This window comes from Pempheris klunzingeri, chromosome 1 (genome assembly GCF_042242105.1).
Source record: "Pempheris klunzingeri isolate RE-2024b chromosome 1, fPemKlu1.hap1, whole genome shotgun sequence".
Classification (NCBI taxonomy): Eukaryota; Metazoa; Chordata; class Actinopteri; order Acropomatiformes; family Pempheridae; genus Pempheris; species Pempheris klunzingeri.
The window spans coordinates 33,094,026-33,118,247 of NC_092012.1; the positions used below are offsets into that span (position 1 = coordinate 33,094,026).

The 24,222-nt window shown below is 42.5% G+C and overlaps 1 protein-coding gene across 2 annotated transcripts in view; it reads left to right on the forward strand.

The window, feature by feature from the left end:
- The first annotated feature begins 2,137 nt into the window (after positions 1–2,137).
- LOC139211591 (myocyte-specific enhancer factor 2A-like) overlaps positions 2,138–24,222 on the forward strand; it is a 38,954-nt gene continuing 16,869 nt past the window's right edge. The window contains exons 1-3 of one of the 2 annotated variants that reach the window (XM_070841892.1): positions 2,138–2,225; positions 9,808–9,930; positions 20,699–20,885. In XM_070841892.1, the coding sequence (XP_070697993.1) occupies positions 20,832–20,885 (54 nt within the window). In that variant the 5' untranslated portion in view covers positions 2,138–2,225; positions 9,808–9,930; positions 20,699–20,831. The remainder of the gene's footprint in view (positions 2,226–9,807; positions 9,931–20,698; positions 20,886–24,222) is intronic. The other variant, XM_070841981.1, reaches the window with a different exon arrangement.

Sequence of the window (24,222 nt, forward strand, 5' to 3'; positions counted from 1 at the left end):
TGGTTGGAACGGGTTTGGATTGTAAAGTGTTCCTCGTGTAATCTGGCATATCCTTCCTGTGCACACATGCATTTTAAAAGCAGCCCGTCACTGCACAGACATGTAATAATGACCAAATGTAATGAGGTTTGGTATTTCAGCTTAAAAGACAATTAAATTACATTTTTGACATATATGTGCTACTAGAAGGCTTCTAATGGGAGAACACATCAGTCTCCAACTACAACACCAAGCGTGGTGTACAGGATGTGATTTACAAGTGAAACAATGGAAAGAAACAAAGGAAATGCCTTCGTTGTTCTGCTGATAACGATGTTCAGTCATTCAGTGGAGCAGCCACAGTCAGTGACACTCATCACATTAAAGTTTTCCTTCCAAAACACACATTTAACCCAACAGCTGATTCTCTAGAGGAGAAATGCCAGAGTCATCATCGCAGAAAAGAAATCTTTGTAACTTTGGCAACTCTGGTAGCATCATTATTATTATTAAGGTCAAATTGAAAACGTTTCTGAAGCACAAGCAGTCACATAGTCATGAATGATCTGGTGCCTCCTCCTTCTTCTTCTCCTTCTTCTCCCTGTTTTATGGTGACTTATTGTATTATGGTTTGTGCTTTGCGTACTCATGATGATTGGAAGTGTCTTATTGCAGAGTGAAAACCTCTCTAGTCTCATCTGTGAGCTCAGTTTCAGCTTCAGGCTCACAGACTCACCTGAGCGTGTGGAAAACTTGAGCTTGGTCTTTTTCTCCGGATTAGCTCGCATGACTGCTGCACAGGACTTAATGCTATGGATGAATCAAATTCCCAGATGCTGCCCACTAGTTTAATCAATTAATTTCAAAACATAACACATAACAAACAGGACAAGATGATACTCAGAATAATAATGACGTAGCTCTACAGGACATGTGGGAGACAGTCATAGATATCATGAGCGACAACCAAGTGAATCACTTTCATGAGCTTTTCGTGCTCAGTGTGACCTACGGTGCTCAGACATGACACCAGCTCTGGAATGACTGACACGAGGATGACGTGCTTTTACCGTGAAGTGAATTCAAACTTCCCACATTAACACACAGAATCTTGCACGACAGTTGGCGGCGTTTGGTGTGACAGCTGCGTGAAAAGCTTCATCCACAGTGTTGCTTTGGCTGCTTTGGCCGCTCCGAGCAGATCCTCTCAGCTGGCTCCAACTCAGACTCCAACCTGTGGCCGTTCAGTCACGAGCTCTCCTCTTCCTCCAGGCCAGGGCTAAATAAAATATCAATGGATCAGTTATTATACTGGGCTGTGCTCAGAGCTCTTTTCTGTGATCTCAGGTTTGTACTGACCCGATTACATTTCAGCGTCAGTACACCAAGAGCCACACATGAGAGAATCTGAGCGTTTAAAACACACAGCTGAAGTGTTACAGGTCACATGTAACTGGGATTATGTAATAAATTACTGCAATCAGCCCAGATTACATTTGAAAGCCCTGTACTTTTATTAGAGTTACATTGCCATGATTTTTGGTTTTCTTGATCTTTTTTTTCATGATTTGATGAATAGTGGAGTTTTTCCTCCTTCTGAGTGAGAATAAACGTTACAAGAGCGAAGTCCTCTGTGTGAGGCAGCATCAAGTTGAAAAACAGCATCAACAAAAAGAGTTTTAATTTGCATCCTCGGTGTTTGTGCAAGTTCTGCTCTTGTAGGGATCATTTGATCTGACCGGCTGTGAACGCTGACTATGCAAAATGCGTTTTTATTTGCATTTAAAATGTTTTAGAGAATTTTATGTGTAACTAAAACTGCCATGTGGAGCTAGATTTGCAAAAGTTTTATTTTGAAGTAATCAAAACTAATCAGATTGGATTACAGTTACAAAAGTATATAATTGACTACACTTCAAAGTAATCTGATTACACCATGTTAGTGTTAATGCACCACTGGCTGCAGTATGAGAGAATCATTAAAGTTTAGATATATATATATATATGTATATATTAAACTTTACAACACACACACACACACTGTACGTGGGAGGATTCATGCACGCGCGCGCATACGCAGCTGCACGCACGCGCCGCGGTGGGCGGAGCTAAGGCCGTCTCCGCTGTGAGTTTGTCAGTTCACCAAACACGGTGCAGCGGACGAGGACCCGTGTGTGAGTGTGACTGTGTGTGTGTGTCCCGTACTGAAGTGTCCGCGTCCACAGGAGCGTCCGCAGGCCGGAGGGGTAAGTGGCGCAAACTCTGGCGTCTTTTTGTGCGACAAAGTCTGTCTTTAATGTTTCCTGCGGCGGCTGAGAGCTGCTGTGACTTCACGTAACGTGACTGCTGGCAGCACACTGTAACTCTGTTTCCTAAACAGGCTGAAACAAAGGCAGCGAACGCCTCACCGCACTGCTGAATGTGTGTTAAGTTGTGTTTAAGGACCGGCATGTGTTTGTGTTGTGGTTCAGTGGCGCAGCGTTGTTGCATGTGAGTACAGTACAGTACAGTACAGTGCTGTACATGATGTGATAAAGTGCCTTAATGGAGAGCCTCATCCATTTTTGATCAACTCTGTAAAATGAATAAATAAGTAAAACCACCATCTCCTCTTTGGGATGTTTCTACTACTACATCCTGTCTCTGTGGATCTGCTGCCCCCAAAACTAAGTGTGTGCTTGGACTGTTCTGCTTCCATAACGCGCCTTATTGCAGATGAGTGGAAAGAAAACGTTCACAATACACATTTAGGTGTTTATTTTACTGCACTTCATCTGTTTGCATCTGTAGATGTCTCCTGGATGTACATCTGTGGAGGCCCGTGGGTTTTCTCCCACAGTCTGAGCCAGAAATCTCCTACAGTAGCACTCATTTCCTGTCTGTATCGCAAGGTTTTTACACTGGGCTTTGTTCATGTGCCATTTATCTCCTTATTTATGTGATACTTCTAAAAACATGGTGAGTTTTTTTTATGGCTGTTGACAATACTGTGTGATTTATGGTGCAATAACAAAAAGCTTTGGCTCTAAAGTGTCAGATTAGTGCGTATTGCATTCATTTGCTTATTCAAACATAATATTTCATGAACCTTTTAATATAAAGAATATTTGTCTTAATGGGAGAAACCAGCTGAGGAGGTTTAATGGTCCATTAGTTAAACACTTTACACATACACAGTCACATTGGATGTCCCCACAGCACCACTACACTGAATGCATAGCAAAGCTTTAGTTTACATCACACAGCCGAGCTCAGGCATGTGGATTTGAAGAGTTTCCGTAGATGCAGACACCCTGCAGGAAGTCTAACTCAGGGATGAGTAATGACCGTGTCGGTTTAAAAAACTCTTGGTCGCAAATGATCTATCACATGTATAGATAGATAGATAGAAATACTTTATTGATCCCCGGGGGGGAAATTCTGGAAAAGTATGTCCTGCAATGTAGTCAAAGTCACAGACACTGTAAGGGAATAAGTGGGGCGGTACAGGAATAATGTTGTTTGGTCAAATGTCATTTTGTTCTAAAGTCAATTGGTTATAAAGGATAAGTTCAAATTTTTTCCCCAAGTCTGTCTTAGTGCAGTACAAGTACACTGGAAGGGTTATTCTGTGCTGTAATTGTTTCTTTTGCCCGCTTTTGCTGCAAAGCAATGAGTAACGTACTCAATTCAGCTGAAGCTAACAGACGGCTTCAGCATCTTCCAAAGTTTCAGCCTTTTTAATTTTCCCTCTTTGTGCTGCCGTGGACGGCGTCTGCCTGCTGAGCCACAGCAGAGGGGCGGTGACACAGAGCAGGAATTCTGTACTACAGCTTTAAGACAGCCTTGGGAAAAACCTCAACCTACAGTGTTACTGTCTGTCCTCCTTTTGGCACAAATGTCATTATTAAAACACAGTCTTTGTTCAAGTTGCATTCATGCATGTCAGTGTGGTTTGTAAGAGGTGAATCACAGGTGCAAACATGTGCAGAATGTAATAAAGTCATGACGGTTAAACTGTGCATTGCAGGCGGTTATGTGACTGTTACAGAAAATAAAGTAAAGCTTTAGATAGAGACAGGAAAAACAAGCATGTCCAGAGTCTGTGTTAACTTGTTGTTTTACATACGTGAGAAAATCAACGAAACACCATCAGCTAACATAAGCTCGTACATTTCATACAATCAAAGCAGAAGATGCTTTCATGAAAATACTTCAAACTATAGATTTTAACGAGGAGAGAAGAAGTATTTAAGTGTTGTCTGTTAACTCTAGATGTGTCATGTAGGAAATACAGTAATTAAACAGTGTGCATGTGTGATGCAGAAGGAGTTATTGAATATTAAATGTATGATGTGAAACTACCAAAAAGGAGCTCAATGACGAGGCATAACGGCTCAGAGAGAAATAATATATTTATTAATACAACATGAAAAATGCTTTTGATTGTGTTTACATTCCTAAATCTCTCGCATCAGCATCACATGTTGTCCTTCATCACAGTTCAGTTTAGCGAGGCTCCACCAGAGCGTCTCCCTCCGTCTCAGAGCTGGGTTTAAAGATGCTCACCTCACCCAGCAGGGCCTGGGGAGATTCTCAAAAAGCTGTTTGTTTAGGAATGAATGGCTTTATTTATTTGCCCTCTTCAGCTCCTGGCCTTCCTTCCTTGAATTATGCTCCTTCCTGCACAACTCTAATTTGAAGCAGGTTTGGAAATGTCCCTCGCTGCTTCTTTTAATTAAACATTCTGTGTTTTATTTCTAAGACGTTGGTCTCTCGATATGTAAATGTTAAAGGAGCCTATTTTCAGGCTCATACTTGTATTTAGTATATTTACATGCCGTGATGATCATAAAACACATAATCTTTTTCACACCATGCATGCTGCTCTGTTCAGCCTCTTTCTAAACGCTCCATTTCAGCTCCTATGTCTTTAACGCCCCCCTCATGGAAAGACGAGTCTGCTCTGATTGGTCAGTTCCCACAAGTATGAGCAGGCACTTAATACCAACCTCTGCATCAGCTCCATGGATGTATTACAGGATATCAGACCTCCACTCAGCCTGGTTCCTCCGGCCCTAAAAGCATCTTCTCCATAGATGCTTCCAGCTGTAAACATGGTCAATTATCCCTCTTTGTATTCTATGTATCTTAAGACAGGGGGCTTTTATCTTTCTAAAACTTTTCCAAAGTCCAGAAAAGGTCATTTTTTAGCTGAGAGATATCACCAGTTTGTTTCGAGCCACTCACCACTGCTGCTGCTCCAGAGGCACGATGGGATGAACCCTACTGCACATATTCAGCAGCCTCGTAAGGTGGAAGCTAGACACTTTCTGTGTGTGCACGAGGGCAATACAGGCGCCATCTTTGCCTTCGTTACCCATTTCATAGAGCACATCCATGGTCAGCTCTGCTGTCTCCAGAGGGGAGCCGCATTAGCCGAGCAAACGTGCTAATGCCAAGTTCAACAGACCAACCCGCCAAATGAACAGCAAACCGTCATGTTTTGCAGCCACTGTGAGGACATTTCTATCACTAAAGTAAATACTCTGGGTATTCACTTCCTCAGATGGAGGAAGGACATGGAGACTGTTATGCTTTTGTTTTTGCAGCCAACAGCAGCACAGTTAGTCTGATTTACTTGTACCCTTGACATCTTATTACCTGAGCTGGTGTTTGCAAAATAACAGTGAGGCAGATTCAGGATTTCAGTGCACAGGACAGTCGGCCCGCTGAAGCATGTGTCCTCACATCCAAGGCTGTAAATGGGGTGGTTTACTGCAATATGGAGCTGGAGAAAAAGAGAGAGGACGGTCTTCTCTCATAGTTTGAGGGTCTGTACGCACACCGGGGACACACATTTCTGTTTAAAAGACATTAAAAGTGCATTTTGCATAATATGTCCCCTTTGAGAACACAGTCATGATTAAAGAGACGTTTGTTCTGGGGCGTTGTTTGCTGTGCTGTGACCGGCGTCTCAGCACATCGCTGTTAGCAGATCAACCCAAAATCCAAGTTTTTTTTTTTTAAAAAAGGGCCTCAGGTGACATCACTGACGCAGGGTTAATGTTTTTTTAATAGTCCGCTCTGTATGTGCAGTCAGGAGAGACTCTCCACAGTGCATCAGCATTTTATCACTAAACTAATATTGTAATAACAGTCTTTTGTCTTTGATGTGCATGAGAAATAAGAAAACCTGAGATCTGATGTCAGTGGAGCAGACCAGCAGCTAAAAAAGACATTTTGGAGGTTTTTGTTGAAGCCCAATCCACAGATCGTCATATCAGATAGACCCGTGTTCAAACGTCTGATTGGCAGGTGAAATGAACAGTGGCTGGTGAATAGACACAAAATGTCCCGCTCTGGAGTTCAGGCCTCTTTGGTGCCCCGCTGCCGTGTCCCTGCTCTTTGTTTTCATATTTCATTAGCAGGGCTAGCAGCGTGTAGCATCACCTTCAATTATTCTCCCTGTCAGCGGACTGACAGTGCCTGTCTGCTGGCTTTAGTGATTACAGGCTTCAGGGGACAGGTAATCAGGTCATGGTTACACTGTCACCCTGTCAGACTGCTGAGACCACAGGGAGCACATGAGATAAAATAACCCTCCCATCTCTGCTCACTTATCGTAGATATCCTCCATAATGCTCAGTCTGGAGCAGATATACTTCCATTTTGCTGTAGTCCAATGTAATCTGTTGATGTTTGTCTACTTCTAGATTTGCACTTGTCATGTTAATGGCAGTAAGGGTAATGGATTTCTTTTGTTAGCCAATGTTTGTGCCTTTGTTGCCCGTGTACAGTTTCTCCATATAACTGTATAGATTGTTCACTCAGTGCAACATTTTAATGTCTCTGTGCGTCTGAAATAATGCACTACGCTCCACTGTGCCAAGTGGAGACCAAAAACAGAGCTAAAAGGCTCATCAGGTGTCCACAAACACAACTTCCAGTGAATGCTAATGCTTCTGTGTCTGTAAACTGGCAGCTGTTCGCCAACACGTCAGCCATGTCGACTGAAAAGGTGATGATACCTTAATGTCGTTGTTGTAGCTTGTTTCTGCTGCCCCCCGGTGGACAGAAACTTGTTATTGCTGGTTTAAAACAAGTCCCTCTGATATTCAGGGGGGTGTCACCGGTATGTTTGCCAACATTCACTGCCGTTTCAGTTGTTGAGTGATGGATAATCTGTTTTATACATTACATACAGCGGTTAAGAGCTCTCTCATTTTATCCACCATAAGAAAACCTTCTCTTAGGGTCCTGCCTTGTGATGCAGGTTTATCAAATTACCTGGATAACTTCATAGCAATGCAGATAATTTAGTAACCCTAGATTAAGAGTAAAACACAGAACATCTTGTGCTGTGAAGTTTAAAAATGCATTAAACTTCGAACGTAGCCAAGTCACATACACTTGATCAAATTAGGACTCTTTGTGCGATGTACTGTGAATTCTTTACGGTACATCACACACTGTATGTTACCTTATGTGTCAGTGAGAGCTGTTGTTCATTGCACAACACTGTGTGTTATGGGTTCATGCACATAATGTTCTTGTTACTGTAAATCTGATTAGGATGTATGCTCCAAGTGTTTACATTTATATGGACATAGCTTCCAACTTCCCTTGATAGTTAGGTCAGCCTATTCACAGCAGCATGTGACGCAAAGGGACCCAACCCTCAGTCATCTCTGCATCAGTCAGAATATACAGGAATACGTGGTGCTGCATGGAAAGCATGTGGATAACATCAGTGGACTTATTAGTGGGTAACGTTATTAGAAGATATGTCAAAAATGCATTAATAGACATTTCATTTCCGCCTGCCAGCATGAAACAGGACACTCTCCAGAAACTGGTCACACAGTCCACTTTGGTTGGCTGGATGTCTGATGTGACCATCAGAACTTCACTGTGTCCCAGTGTGATCTGGCTGGAAACATTTCTGGGCTCCCTGCCCATTTAATCAAATGCACTTGGTCTTTTTGCTAGAGACTTGAGCTGGTGTTGTGATTGCATGAGTGTAGATTTGACGCATACCATTTTGTTGCTGCTGAGTGTGTCTGTTTTGGTCTTTGGCTTCGTGGTCGGGCTGACAGTCTTTGGAATCACTCTCGAGGCCTGAGTGTAGCATAAAGCCTCAGTGATAGAAGTGATTAACGTGGGTCAGTGTCGTGCTGGCTGGAGGTTGATAGAGGTGTGTTTGTGCGAGGTAAATAAACTGAAAAGAGAGAAGAAGTTCAGACATCACAGACCAGAGTAGAGAACTGGGTGTGTGTGATGCCATAGGACACTGACAACATCAGAACTCAGTGAGCTGTGCAGAAACCTGGGAGCTTATGAAAAGGTCAGTGTTGGTGACCCGCAGGGCAAAGGACTGCACCTTGTATTCAGTGACCTCACACATGGTGACTGAGTTCATTACATGGACCATTTATTTGAATATCAAGCTGTTTTTAGCAGAGATTTCTCTACTAATAGAAATGAAGCCTTGGATTGTGTTTCATTCACATATTTTCATTGTTTTCATCATGCAAAAGCTCATAATATTGTGATATTCACCGTCACACTTCAGTGGTTTCTGTCTCTGGCCCTTGTGGCTGCTCTCAGATATGCTGTTTTTGATGCACACGATAACAACAATAAAGAAAATGCATCACCTTCAATGGCTCTGGTTTGAACAGACATCATCTGCTTTGTCAGCTTGGGTTGTGCAACTCTAACTGCAAATGTAAAAACCTTGATCATTTAGATAGAAGTTGAGCAACAGAGCAAATAGAAAGTAGGAAAAAAAATGGATGAAATCTTACAAGAAGTGAGAAAATGTCACTTTTGTGACTCTGTTACGTAAACGGGCACATGGCTTTTGTGGAAGTACAACCAGGAACTTGACAGCCTTTAACCTCCCGTCCACCCTGTCAGCTGGGTTCCTTTATGAGGCTCTATGGAGTCCATGTGTTCCCCACTGGTATTTCCTTTCCCTCCTAGTTTCCCTAATGATAGATTTTTTGGGGCCTTGTGGTAAACAGAAATAGCAACACTTCTGAAGGACAGCCTTCTCCTTTTGCACCACACGCTGAAGAAATAGAGGCTGCACTGTGTGTGTGTGTGTGTGTGTGTGTGTGTGTGTGTATTTTATTGAGAGGCTATTTCGAGTCCTCCATGACTGACTGACTGACTGACTGACTGACTTACTTACTTTTTCTAAGCAATTACATGGCCTGCTTTAGCCTGCCCAAGCCGTGGCAGGCTGCTCCTGTGTGGACTAATGCATTTCTTATCCACTTTGATTAGCTGTGGCGATGCCGGGCTAAACCAATGACATGCTGTAACACACACAGCAGAGTAGATGAGAGGTTTAGCTGACTCTTCTTGCTGCGGAGGCTTGTTTTGTGCATGTTACCCGTCCGTGCTGATGCTAACATCCAGACTGATGTGATTATGGAACAGCACAGGCTCATTTTAGTTCTGTCTACTGCACTTAGGCTAAACCCTCATGCTAAAGTTTTTATGGCCCACATGGAATATCCCTCTTCCATCTGATGTGATTATACAGACATGGTATCTATTTTAGAAGAAATATTCTTTTATTTTTCATCCCAAGAATGTAGCTCCATTCATTACAGATGGCCTCTGTGATGAATGCACAAACAGTTGTGTGCACCCTTGTGTCCATGTGTGACGACTAAAAAAGTGCCCTTAAGAGGTCATTTAATCTCCAGTATAAGAACTGGAACATGCCATTTTCTTCTGTTGCAGCTACAGTTTAACTCTTCAATTTCACCTGCCACTTTTTCTATTTTGTAATAAAAAGTTTGACACTAAGATGTTTTTGTTTTCTCTCTTCAGAACCTCAGAGCCGGAGGAGGAATTGCTGTGTGTTTAATATCGTCACCTCTGTATCCGTCCTCCAACTTTGGCAGGAGGAGGAACTCCTCATCAACTTCAGAGGACGTACCGAACACTTTTAAGGTAATATCTGATCCGTCTTTATGAGAGCACTTATTTCTTTCATAAATTTCTTGCAACAACTCTTGCAAAATCCAACCAAAGTGTCTGTCATCCAACACCGAATCTGTTTTATTGATGGGATGTATTTTCTGGCTCCACTTGGGCCGTATCTTATCTCTTTCCCTGGGGATGACTATGATTAATAATCACAATTATTAGTTTGGATTTGAATGTCATGAAACTGCAGATTGTTAACATAAATCACAATTTGAGTTGATTGGAATAAGGCACAGTGAGCCCAGCTCCCATCAGTCCAGCCCTCCTTCTTACTAAAATGTTCAGAACTGCGTTATGCAACTCTGGCTCTCCTCATTCAAATTATTTGCCGACAGTGTTGGGGGTCAGGGGAAATATAAAATATGTTTTATATCTATCTTTATAGGGTAGTGAGGGTGAAATCGTGTTTACTGTGTTGAGCAATACCTTCTAGCAGTGAAGGCTCTTCTCTCCTCCTGCTGTGGTTTCTGGAAGAGCTCCTAATCTGTTGGACTCGAGGACTCTTCCTGCGGGGTCGCCCCGCTAATCAGGCCTGAGCTGGTCCTTCCAAACCAGCCAAACCTCTGGCTGCCTGCCGTCTGACCGCTGGGCCACACACCCGCACGTTTGATGCTAAAAATGCCGCAGAGGAGCTCACAAATTACACTCAATAAATACAGAAATCAAATGAAACAATTTCCAAATATTAGCCTTGCAATCTACTTTCCTGCAGTCATATAAAACTGCCTTTGTTGCTCACAGTAAATCGGTTTCCCTCAGCCTTGCCAACTCAAACAGTAATGTTGGGTCAATGGCAGCGTGGCTTGGCTTAATTAAACTCGGTGTTGATTTGCACAGACAGGGTCCAGACCAGAGAGTGGTTTGGGTCTGCTCAGAGTCCTGACACTGTTGTTAATGGTGCCAACACTTCATTAATGCTGGCTGTGCATGAAGACACTCTCTCTCTCTCTCCTTGCCGAGTTGGGGACAAGGTTATACCAGCAACTTCCACAGACTTTCTTCAAGGGTGTGTTAAGTTCAGAGTGCGTCTGAATACGAGGACTAATACACTAACACACAATGTCCTCGTCACACATCTTATTTTTAGAAGAACACTGCAGTATTCTCGAGATCGGGCTGCAAATCAGTGTGGCTTCTTTTGCTCAGTTTTGACATCATAATGATTTTGTCCAGTTTCACATTTCCCTATTTTACTGGTACTGTTATTTTAAGACTTGAATTTTAGAGAAAAGTGCATGGTGTTGGTTGGCTGTTTGTTTGGTCTTTTCTATTCACTCATATGAGATTCCGATTATTTGTTTATGGGTAAAACAAATTTAGGTCAGTGAGAATTCATACCGTCAGTAACAATAAGAGGAAACAATCGGATGATTTGGTGGCTACAAGTTGGAGTCAGCTTGCCTCGCTGTAGCCCGGCTGTTCAGGCTCATGTTAATTTCCCACAGAAGCACCCAGTGTGACTCACACATGGCTTTCAGCAATTATACACCCTAATCCCAGGTGACCCGGCCGATCCCGGCTGTAATATCTTTTCTCATGCTAGCAATTTGAGTGAAAGAGAAATTACTTTGGGCAAATGCACACGGTTAACTTTAGCTTCATAATTCCTGCCCAGATTAGTCTGGAGTCAGTTTGCAGGATGGACGAGCTTTACCAGCTGCTAACACCTTCTCACCAACGCTGAAATCACATGAGCAGTGTATCCAGGACAGGAAGTTAACATCACAATAATGTTATATCATGATGCACAAACATGTTAACATTGGCTGCATTTACAAGCTTCAGCGTATAATGAATGAAAGGCTTCATTGTGATTAAGATTAATGTGTGCAACACTTCAGGACTGATTCATTAAATGATCCTCAGACACTGAACACATGTGGGCTTGAATAGTGGCTGTTGACAGTTTGTAGTTTCCTTTATGACAAAGAACAGAAGCTGTGGTGGAAACTAATATCTGTAGAAACTCATCAAAGTACTCCAGCAGCACTGCAATGTCCGTCTCTATGCTCCGTGCGCTCTGAACACTTATATTCTCAGCTAAATGCACAACTTTGATTTTAATCCTCATGCCCAACCTTCTATGTATCAGGAGAAACGGTTCCCCTCGAGTGTCAAACGCTACAAATGAAAGACTGAGGCTTTAATCTTACCATGAAAACATTCAGCCATTTGAAATGGCTGCTTTGAAGATGGTGTCAGTTATTCATCTCCACAGATTACTCAGACACCACCTGAAATGTTGACGTAAAATGCTTCAGTGGCACACTCACTGAAAGGGCCACTCGCTAGGAGCAGTTTTTGATACTTCTGTATACAGCAGAGAGAGCGAGGAGAGACTCGTATAATGGCTCCCACTGAACTCTACTTGTCCTGTACATATAGCAACTTGAAAAGAGTGCACTGTTTACCCAGGAATCTCAGCAGAGAGATGGTAGTGTTGGAGTGTGTGTGTGTGTGTGTGTGTGTAGTTGGGGTTAGGGGTGGGAGGGTGGGAGATTGCATGAAGGACCCTCAGGATAGAGGCCTCAGATCTACTTACCATCTCCTCACAACATTAAAAGGATGATATTACTTTGCTGAAAGCACAGAATTTCAATGAGAGCAGGAACAAACAAAAATGTTAAAGAATTCATTATAATATCATTTAGTAGATCAAAAGATGGGGCTGAGGCTAGAGATAATTCTCAGTGATGAAGTTATGTGGTTCTGCAAATTCATGTGCAGAGAGAGAAGAGAGGACTGGCTGTGCAGATCTACAGTATGAACCCTGTTTGTGCTGCTTCACTCTCTGATTCTGTTCATGTCTACTTCTAACTTTCACTTTAGTCTGTCAACATACTTTTTTTTTTTTTTTTCTGGATATGAGATATGCTAGAAGAGTCTAGAAGAGCAGCGTTTCCCCCAAAAGGTGGAGAAGACATGAAGGGGAGAGACCAAAACACATGACCGCGGCAGGAAACGTGGCGTGGAGCTTAAGTCGAATGGATCCGCTCCGTGTTGAAACAATAAATAAAGAAGTGTGCTTTCATGCCAGCAATATAGCTGTGAAGTCTGAAGCTTTAGGAAGTGTTTTTTTTTTTTTTTGCACCGCTGATTTGGCTGTGAGAGTATCATGCCCATCCAAGCTGTAGAAGTCTATGGGAAAAAATGAATGGGTCTTTTATTTCCTAAACGGAGGCGCCAAAAATAGCTCCTTAAACTTTGTAACTCAATACTATCAAGCTTAGGTCAAATCCCAAAATGAAATGTAAGCACAACAAACACATGAGGAATCTGATGAATGTTGCCTCCAGATTTATCTCTGAGGACTGAAGGTATCAGTGTGTTGGTCAGGGATACTTTAGAGGCTTGAAACCTATATGTGAGTGTGTTTGGGAGGACTTGTGATTGATTTTTTCATTTGTTGTTATTTCTATTGGCCCAGCAGAGCTGCTTCCTTTCTGCCTGTTATAGATATTATACTGTACATGCTGTATGACTACAGTTTGGAAACATTTAACCAAGACAGCGTCACTTCACCTCAGCAGCTAGAGCTTTGCAGGGAAACATGACAAGAGCAGAGAGCAAAAATGAACGCAATGTGTCATTACTAAAAGTTCAGCTGAAGACCAATTAGTGTTTTTATGAAAGGAACAGAGAATGGAAGCAGAGCCATATTTTACAGGCCAGCTTGTGTTTCAATCTGTGTTGCAGGCATGACATCAGTGTCTCTGTGTTGAGACAGGAAAATCTTATCCCACTGCCACTGTCATAAAAGCAACACAATAATGAAATGACATCACAGTGGGCTGGTAATTAAATGAGCAGACTGCTGTCTTGGAGTTTTTACTAGGCTGGGCGATAGTGAGTAAGAGTGCAGCACGTTGGAGAATAATGGTCGGTGTCAGTGAATGGAACCCTTGAAGCTAAAGTCACACATTTATTAACAGTCTTTTTTAAAGAACGCATTTTATTTTGTCATTTTTGTCTCTGTCTGTTTGGTCTTCAGGCCTTGACATGAATGTATTGACTTTTCTGTGCTCTCATCTCCTCATAGCGACTCACACTTGACACGCTAAGGCGGCATCTGAGTTTAACTGACTAACTGACCGGGGGAATCGGGTGCTGTGGCAGATGACAGTTTAAGCCATCTAATCTGCCTGGCCTTCAGCCTGGCATTAAATGGCACGGATGCTTGTGGAGGGAGATGAGTTTAATTATTGCATTTCAGGCAAAAACTCATTAGTTCAGTGACCTGCAAAGCAGCGGAGGCCAGTGTCGATACTCTGGCTGGCTGCATGATACCAGAGGCTCGCCTGTCTGACAGTGGGTGATGAATTAATCACAGTCCGTGCTCCTGCTGTGCCTGGCAGCAGACAGAAGCAGCACTTGGTTTCCTTCCTGTCTTGAAGTGGAACATTTTAAGACTGACTTTACTGAATCTCAGGTTTTGTCATTGGGCAGATTTACAAGGAGACTCGCTTGCAGCCGTCGCCGCTGTTTGTGACGTGTGTGTGTCAACTTCTGCTTATTCAAAGATTGTGCATTGTGCCAGACCGGCATTTGCATAAGAAAATGCTAATTTCATCGTTAGTTTCTTTTAAGTAGCTGCAGCTCTGTTATGTTTTTACATAAATTGTCATTCACTTTCCCCACATCAAAGAAAACTCATTTTCACAACTGGGCATGTGGGGAGGGTCGGCACATCGAGTGCTGCTCTAAACAGGGAAGTGTTAAACACTTCAGCCAGTAAACAAGCCCAATCTCACTCCACCTCCCTTGGGGAGCAGGTCCACCACATTGCCTGACTGTTTACCATAAGTTCCCCTAAGAACTTTTATAAAAACTTCATTTATGAGAACTTCAAAGAATACCCGGGCTTGCCGAGGGGAGGAAGAATCTTGTATCAGTCCGCCTCCTTATGCCTTGAGCAACAGAGCCTCGTTCTCTCCCTGCTGATGGATACGATGCAAATAAGCTGCTAGAGGAAGAAGGACAAGACTGAGCAAAAAAGGAGAACAAGGAGATGAGCAGAGCTGCAGGGAAGGTAAAGACATGAATAAGGAATGTGATCTGTGTCATCAGTCCTTAACACTTAGAGTGCAAACAGTGATGAAACTGAAACCCTTTCATCTTGGCCGTGAATCTCACCATGGCTGTTTCCACGCTGCCAGCCAGGACCATCTACCGAGCCAAGACGATGTTCACTCGTGCTCACATCGGAGACGGTGGTTACTTTATCCTACTGGTGGAGGAAGATTCGGGGGTTACAGAGCTTTGCATGCTGGGTAGCATTAGCTTGAGGCCTCATTGATTCACCGTTGGAGTGACTGGAGCGGGGGTCACGGCCGGGTCAACACAATTAGAGATGAACCCATGGTCTTTAATGAGGAGGAGGGATGAAAGGATTGCCAATTACTCTGTGCTGCTTTGTGCTGAAAACAACCTGGTGCTGTAAAGACCCAGCGTGATTAACCTTCTGAAGCTCCGACTTTGTTTATTCTGTACATGAGAAGACGCTAAAGGGCGGTGGCTGTTAATTAGCGCTCACAATCGTAGAACTGTTTTTCAGAATTTACTATTTTTACACTCGATGTTGCCCCCGTTTATCGGGGTTTATTGGGGTCAGCGAGCCAGCGTGAGAGGGGCCCTGCCATGCCCCCTTTCAGACTTCACACTCAAACATGACATGCACGGTACTGCCAGAGTGGAAGAAACACTTCAACAGTCTGCGAAGATTGAAAAAAGTGTCCAGAAGCCAATTAGTAGCAATCACAGTCGACAAGAAACTTCAGTCACAGTGTCTTAATGGCTATGAATTTTGACAGCTGTTATTCCAGTGGTTTCCCCTGCAACACATTAATGCAGCGTGGTTCCCTCTCTAGAGAGAGGACGCAGGGGAGGTGAAAACGACCGGAGTCAGAGATGCTGATGTGCTTGTGTCATCTCTGTCATCCCTGCTGCTGGGTGGTTGGCTTGGTCTTAAGGAAATAGCTCAATATTTTGGGCAAAAATGCTCATTTGCGTTCTTGAAGAGAGTTAGATAAGAAGACCACTTTGCGGTCTGCATGGCACATATGAACTAGAGCCAGCAGCCTGTTAGCTTAGCTTAGTAAAAAAAATAAACCTGCGAGCATCTCGAAATCTCACTAATTAGCATGTGGTATTTTCCTTGTTAATCTACACAACAAAAACTGGATTGTAAGAACGTCCAGCTGTGGTTTTATGGGGGGTTTTTGTTGGTATTAGTGGAATTTTCTTTACATTTAGACTGAGCCAGGCAAGTTGCTTCACCCCTGCCTCCAGGCTTGATGGTTTTGATCCAACTCTCAACAAGAAAGCAAATGAGCGTTGTTGAACTATTCTTTTAAATCCTACGTAAGTTTAAATCAAATAACCTTTGACTTCCTGTCTATTGATGGCCTGTTGGTGTTGAGGACAATTCAAAGCTTAGTCTGCTTTCACAGTTTGTGTAAGTCAGTTTAAATGATAAGATCAGATTAATGAGAAAAATGATCATACTGATGTGAGTGGGAGGGGGACTTCAACTAATTCTCAGTTCAGGAAATGGGAAGGACCATAGTTGTCAGAGCTAAGAGGAAGTTGACAGTGTGTAGGAGTTTCGCCCTGTGTTTTAACTCTGTCCAGTCTTGCTGCCATCATCCTGTGGTCATGAATGATATTACTAATACTGTACTACTATACTCCTGTTGCTTTAAGTCGGGGCATCTCTAACATTGTCAGTGTCAAAAGCTGACAGGAACACAAAGATTGGTTGATATCTGTACAAGTAATTGTTAAAATCAGTGATTTAACATTCATTTATTCACGGAAAGTTTTATGAACGTCATGCGGCAGCTTGTTTCATAGTGCCAGTTGGTTCACTTCACATCTCCTAAGATCTACAGTATATCAATGGTTTAAAGGGATTCTGTAAATTAACAATATATCAGTTAGTCACAAGATTAAAATCTAAGCTAAGCATCTCCTGGCCAGGTTTGGTTTTTGCGTTGAACTGTTCCCTCATTCATGTGTGCAAAGTGAGGAAAGTGTTAGTGAAGTTATTGACACCTTTATCAGCCATCAGATGCAGTGTTGTACAACATTCAGTATACTGCATGTGTAGAAAACTGGAAACGTTTAGGCTCCACTTACCGAGACAACAATAAGTGACATTTTGCTATTGTATAGGCATAACAGATATAAAATCCTTTACAATCCAACCTTGGAAAGTGCGTTTCAGCGCTTCATAAAGCATGGTCACGCTTTCAAACATCCACAGGAATTGGATTTCATGGGCGAGATAAAGGGAAGAGCGTTTGGCTGTGAGATTCGCTCGGGGGGCTTAGCACTTCTTGTTAAGGATACATCCGGGTGTGGGGGCGGGTATATTTTGAAGTTTGAGAGAGCCGTTGAGAAGGTCAGAGCAAGTATAGATTAGAAAACTACAGAGCTGTTTCAGTGATATTTTTTCAGGCCTTTGGAAATAAATAAAGAAAAAAATAAATGTAGAAGTTATTTTCCCAAATCATAAATATCCAGAAAATAAATATTAACATATAGACCCAAAATATTACGACTTTACAAGCTTAGGACCTTAAAACAAAGAGATTCTGTGTGGTAGCTCGGCCTGGTGTTGTGTGATGCTTGTGTGAGTGCATGTTGCTGCAGCCTGTTGGCCCGTCCTATGGGCTGGTATTGATTTTTACGTGAGCCAGATAGAGTTTCTGCCATAGTAACATATTACATCTGCATTGATCAGGACAACTTGTCTGGGAAGCACATACATGAGAGATGCAGCACAGGCTCCATCACACTCTGCTGCCTGAGATGTAGATTTATTAATCCAAAGAGAGCAAATTGTCCGTCAACGCTTGGTCGGTTTGGATTTATTTGTTCTGTATGTGTTCTATATTTAAACTTCCATTTCTCACCAACTTTACAAACAATAAAACAGTCACAAGACAGCATGAGGACACCGGATATCTATTGTCAGTGTGAACAATGAACCTTAAGCAGAACTACAATGATCATGTGTTGAGGGAAAAACCTGTCTCTTGGAAATTTCCCTACAAATCTGTATGCCACAGTCTTTATTATCAACATGACAACGAAATGTAGTTAATTAGCATGTTTTGAAAAGTCACAGTAATACGATAATTAATCCTATAATACAAAGTCCGCCTGTAGCAACTCCAGCATCTTTTTTATTATGTTCAGGCACTCACAGCATTTGTTTGAGGTTAGGACAAGATTACTCTAATATTTACAGTCCACAGTGACTTGAGGCATGAAACCAAATGTGTTATATTCATTACCATTTAACTGAAACCACAATCTTTCCCTAACCTTTACCAAAGTGACTTTGTTCCCTACAGTCAGCCCCACCCAGTGTCTGCTGTCGAAGTCCTGCACTTTGTACTCGCAGCGTCCACCACAGCCACCACAGCGTGTGCTAAACGAATCTCCCTACACTTCAAAGAAACAGCACCCATTATGTCTCCTTACAAACTTTATTTGTTAAAACAAATTACTAGTGTATACAAGGTTGACAGTTGATTAGGGATGTGAATTTCTTGGTTAGCGGCAATGTGATTAAATTCAATTTGTCAAGTTGGCAATTCAATTTAAGAGTGATTATTAAATGTCTTTTCTCAAACTGCAATTTGATTTTAGAAACCAATTTCATTTCAGCAGCGATTAGTCAAAACTGCACACATATTTAATACAATTTTGCAATAATGTGAAACTATTCTTAGTAAAATAATGAATGAGTCATTCTTTCTCCTGCTCTCATTAGCTCGTCAGCATGTTTAATGACGCTGATATACTTGAAAGAGTCTTGAAATTTTGGGGTTGTATCCACGTGCTTGAATGCGTTTATTGTGAGTCGACAGTGGATATCAGCTACATAAACGTAATGTGAGTTAATTAAGTGTCGACGTGAGCAGTGGCAGCCATAATGTTCAACAGTGGTGCAGCAGTAACAGAAGTATTTGTGCTACTGCCAGTTTCACCCTTTCATCCCTGGCAGACGAGACATCGTGCGTGATTGTTGCCACCGGTTCGCTCTTTCATGTATCATGTGTGTCACAGACGTGCTGGAAAGTGCCCCCTGCTTTCCAAGGACTTTCCCAACTAGACCAAAGCACTGTGAAGTGACTGCACACAGCCACAAGGATTTAGCTGGTTCAAACTTAGCAAATAACACAGCAATTAAACTGAACCATCACTCAAAGAAGACATGCTGAAAGATATGTTAGTTCTCGTGGAAATTGCAGAGCAGGAGATTGGTGGAAGGGATTTTATTTCCTTTTCAAATCATTATTGTCTTGCCATCAAATCATCCAGATTGTAAAACAGATAAATCCTTGTGACCTTTAAATCCCAAATATGCAAGGAGTCTTTGTCTGTACACCCTGATCTGGGCTGGACGATAGCGTGCAGTCTCTTACAAACCAATAGCCATTAAATACAAATTAGGTCTTAAATGTTCAAAGATAAAAGAAAAGCAAAACATTAAATTTACGGGTGGATGGTTTATTTTCAATAGGAAGCTTTTAAACAATCACTCAAAGGGAGAAGACCACAATACTGTAAAAAGACTATAGTAAAAATATTAGCTAGGTATTAAATGCATTTTAAATTAACAAGGGGTTTTCTGTTTAATTTGATTTATTCTCCATGTATCTGCTGTGTGGGGTATTTAAGTGACTGGAACTCAGTTGTGTCATCTTTAAATTTAGAGGTCATTTAAATCAGCAAATAATCACCAATAAATTTCCACTGGTGCATGACAAATGTATTTGTCCCATCTCCCAAGTCTGTGAACTGGGTCTGTAGTGGGGGTTTGGGTGGCTCAGCTCTGGGATCCACATGCTGCAGTAATCCAGAGAGGGTTAGGATAAAGCCTGGCTTCGCCTCACTCTCTGCCTCCTCCCAGATCAGATGAGATTAGGAAAGAGCTAAGGAGCTCTGGGGGAAGGCAGGGCTCAGGAACGCCGAGGCTGAGGCGAGGAGGGACACAGCGAGGCAGGTGGACGCTCCTGCAGGAGGGAGAAAGCAGGAGAGCAGAGGCTCGTTCGCTCAAGACCACAGGGCTGAATATTCATGCTGGTGCACATGAAGGAGTGCTGCTGTGGAGGAGAGTCTGGAGCCAGCTGGACAAGGTGTGTGTCGAACTAGATGCACTAGATTTAATTCTCTTGGTTGTTCTCAGATGGTGTGTTCTTGAGTTCTTCCTGATGTGTTTAATGTAGATCCAGTAGTCACAGATTACATTTCAAAGGGGAAAACCTAAAGGGACTGAAAGGGAATAGCTCTGCTCTGCTATGGCAGAGCTGGTGGTTCCCTCCCTGGTAGCAGAGCGTTTGGCTTGGCTGTGCATTCCAGCAAGTTCAGCTGGGAGTGTTTGTGGGTGAGAGATCATGTCCTGCTGGTTGGTCAGTGAACAAACAGCGTTACAGTCGGTTGCATGGTAAACTTTGCACAGAATCTTTTAGTGAGTAAAAAATGTCTCCAGCAAAAAGCCGTATTAAACTAAAAGATGTGCTTTCATTCATTAAGGACAATATCTGTGGTTTAGTCCATCTCAGAGTGCAAAGATGTTCTGCCAAAGTATGACCTTGTGATGCTTTTGTGAACGACCAAGTATCTGAATGCATTAGGTGAATATAAACGTTTGCTCCACTGTTGATACCTTGGTGGCTAAATGGATTAAGTTGACTCTGTCTCTCTCGCTCTTTTTCAGCAGCCATGCCAAACTGATGCAGGAGTAACAGCGCTGACCGTGGAACTATGTGTTAAGGATTGTCTCTTGAACTCTAAACTACCTGCGGCCCACTGATATTCTTCTTCAGCTGTTAGAGGAAGTTGTTTCGGCAATGGGGAGGAAGAAGATCCAGATCACCCGGATCGTAGATGAGAGGAACCGCCAGGTCAGGGTCTTCATTTTCTGTCATCTCATTCCACACGTTGGCTGTATGCCCTCATATCTGAGGAGTGTTATGACCCATGCAGGGACTGCATCCCCTATAGAAGAATTATGCCTTGTTTGTTTTCTGCACAAAAACCCTTCAGGCTAAAAGACCTTCTGTGCACATGAGCTTCTGTACTGTATAAGCTCCTTATCCCTGACACTGCTGAACACTTCCTCAGTCTTCTGTATCACGACATTAGGGCTGCAACTAACTGTTGTTTTCCTCTCGATTGTGTTCTTGATTAGTCGATTGGCTGTTTGAAACCAAAGAAATGGTGAAAAGTCTTTGTTTCCCAAATTCCAAGACGATGTCCTAATAGGTCTTGTTTTGTCCACAACCCAAAGATCTTCAGTTTACTGTCACAGAGGAGTAAAGAAACCAGAGAAGCTGGAATCTGAGTCATTTCTTGCAAAAATAATCTCAAAATTCTCAGACAGATTATTTGATCACCAAAATAGTTTGAGATTTATTTGATAGTTGATAACTAATCGTTGCAGTTCCACGCTACATGCATCCACACAAAAACACGCTGTATATCTCTGCGGTGGGAAACAACATCTAGAGGCTGTTTTAGAATCTTTTGGTTGCTCCACTTAGTTTTTCATGATATCTGATGTGTTGATTCTTGGCCCCTGAATCCTGACGGTCCCACTCTGAGATGCAAAGGAGCAACAAGGAGCGCTGGGGTGGATGTTTTAAAAGAAGCTCCAATGAATTCCCTATAGATAGACCAAATGTTATGTAGATATTGAAATACCCACAGGATTTAGTCTATGAATGATCCGTCCAGGAACCTTCTGTGGATCGCCTATGTTTGATCTGAAGAACTAAGGATTCCTCTTAGGTGTTTTTTTTTCTTTTGAGAGTGCGGTGGTCACAGCTGGTGGCTGGCGGAGGGCAGTAATTTGGGGTTAGCTGGGTCCGGACGGCACCCTGTCATTAGCAGGGTGGGTCAGTGTTAGGGACACACAGTGGCCTTCTCTCCTCCAAGAGCAGCCACACCACTGCCCACTGGAATCCCTCTCTGTCTGTCTCCTCTATATATATCACCCCCAACAGCACAACAAATACCAGCCTGTCTGGAAGGAAAGCGCAGGCTCTGGAAATAGGGATGTGGCTGGAAAATAAATATCTGGGATGATGTTTATATTTGATGTTTGGTTGTCTTGGCCAGAGCATTTTTAGATAGACACTGCTTTAGCTGTTGGCTGTGCATCACTGCTGTATATTTAGGTTCTTGTACTCTATTTTGGGAAGTTGCCTTGTATCCTCGTTTTATCTGTCAAGTGTTTTTAGCTGGTTTTCCTCTTTCCTCAAACCGTCATGCTCTCGAAAACCAGGATGCAGAATATAGTAAGGACATTAGTGTAACAGAATCATGATCATGATTATCGGTCAAATAGTCTAAAAAAGGAACAGAAATCTATTCGCATGCTCAAGAAATAATGAATATAATTTCCAACATTATTTAGGAGGCAACTGTAAAAAGAACAAAAAAACTTTTAACGTTAACCACCCTTGGAGTCCTAGTGAGACCTGTGGCGTCCATTTTACTACTACCATCTAATCTGGTTACTGTAATGAGATGCAACATTTATTCAGTGACTGCTGCTGTTCCAAATGTTCCTGGCATGAGAGCAAATGTTCAGCTCGGTTGAACATGAACTTGGTTGGCCGTCTTTGCTCCCCAACAAGAACACGTGATGTTGCAGGAGCTCCAAAATCTTGGCTGAGGACACTTTGCTCCTCGGACATTTTTCGAAAACAAATCGCAATGCGCTGGAAACAAAATATGACCATTGGGAAAATGTTAAAATGCTTTGAGAAAGTATACTTTTCTGACCAAATAGGAGACTTAATCGCTTGTTAAGAGTACATGTCTTTCGCTGTTTGGTTTTCTGCGCTATAAAATGTAAAATGGCACAGTGCTATCATGCATATAATAGTAATCTTTGCAGTTCCCAGGATAAAAGCCTCCAAGTGGGCTGGAAGTGGAGAGCAGCTGGAAGTCACCAGGTTCAACACATTTAACCCGACAACTGACATTCTTGGGCTTATGTAGGATATGGTTTCCAGTCTGCATGCGTCAGTAAACTGACTTCCAGTGAGGCCCACATCGAGGGAAACGTCATTTCGTGCAAGAAAATCAACACTCAGAAGTTACAGCAGATTCAGTGGATATTCCTGTGCCCAGTGAATTCCCAGTGACAGTGAGGAGGAGCGATGGGTAGTAATAAGAAACATGTAAAGGCAAGAAGAGTAGAAAAGTGTGGCAGAGGAGTGGTTGTTTTCCACAGAACAGATGAAATAAGCTGGCGGTTATTGATACGCATACATCATTGCTGGAAATCTTGGAGGCGTGAGAAGCTGCGAGAGTCCAATGCAGCTTCTAAATATGTGATGACATGAGTCAGGACCCCAGAAGCCATGATGGAACAAAGACAAACCCAGATTAATACAAATGACTCAGTGCAGTGAGTTAGCTGCACACCAGAAAAGGGATGAGAGTATGAACAATGTGTGACCTGTGGGCTGTGTGTGGGTTTAATGTGAGCTGTAAACCGTCCAGTCCAAGCATTTCATTTTAGCCTCATGGTACATGGAGGTTTCACCAATGATATCAAAATACAATATAATGTTTTTTAGCCATATACCTCCCAGGATGGTGTATTGACAATCCCAAGGAGCTGAGCATCTTGAAAGTGGAAATGTTACTCAGTTGCTTTCCCCACCCACATTTCACACCCATACACACCAGAAAATTAAAGGTTATCGCCACCTTCTTTTGGGAATCCAGTTTCAGATCTCACATGGGAACCCCCTTCCACACACCCCCTCCCGTCTGTCCCTCCCGTATGACAGAGACACACTTTGAATCTCGTATCTCGTGGTTCTGTCAGCAGCTGACTTTGATCGTCAGTTGCTTTTGTGTCAGTGCTGGCTTATTATCAGTTGTTCTGAGCAAGAGCAATAGCTAGAATAAAAGTCTGTGCAGATGTGTGTATTAGTGCATCACACTTGACACCATAACCTCAGACTGCAGTGGAAAGCACATGGGGTTACCTGCCCTGCTGCTGTCGGATTGCTATTTATCTTTTTATTTTAGATGACATCAGTCCTTTTTGTTAGTCTCTAAAGATGTAAAAGTTGAGGAAAAAACTCCTCACTCTTGTTTATAATCATTTTCTATAAACCCCGTTGACATTCATCTCCCCGGCACATTTAGCATTATTACTTTGGTTATGTTTTCTGTGCTGTTTGTCAGCAGGATTTCGAAAAAAAACAAAAACTACCC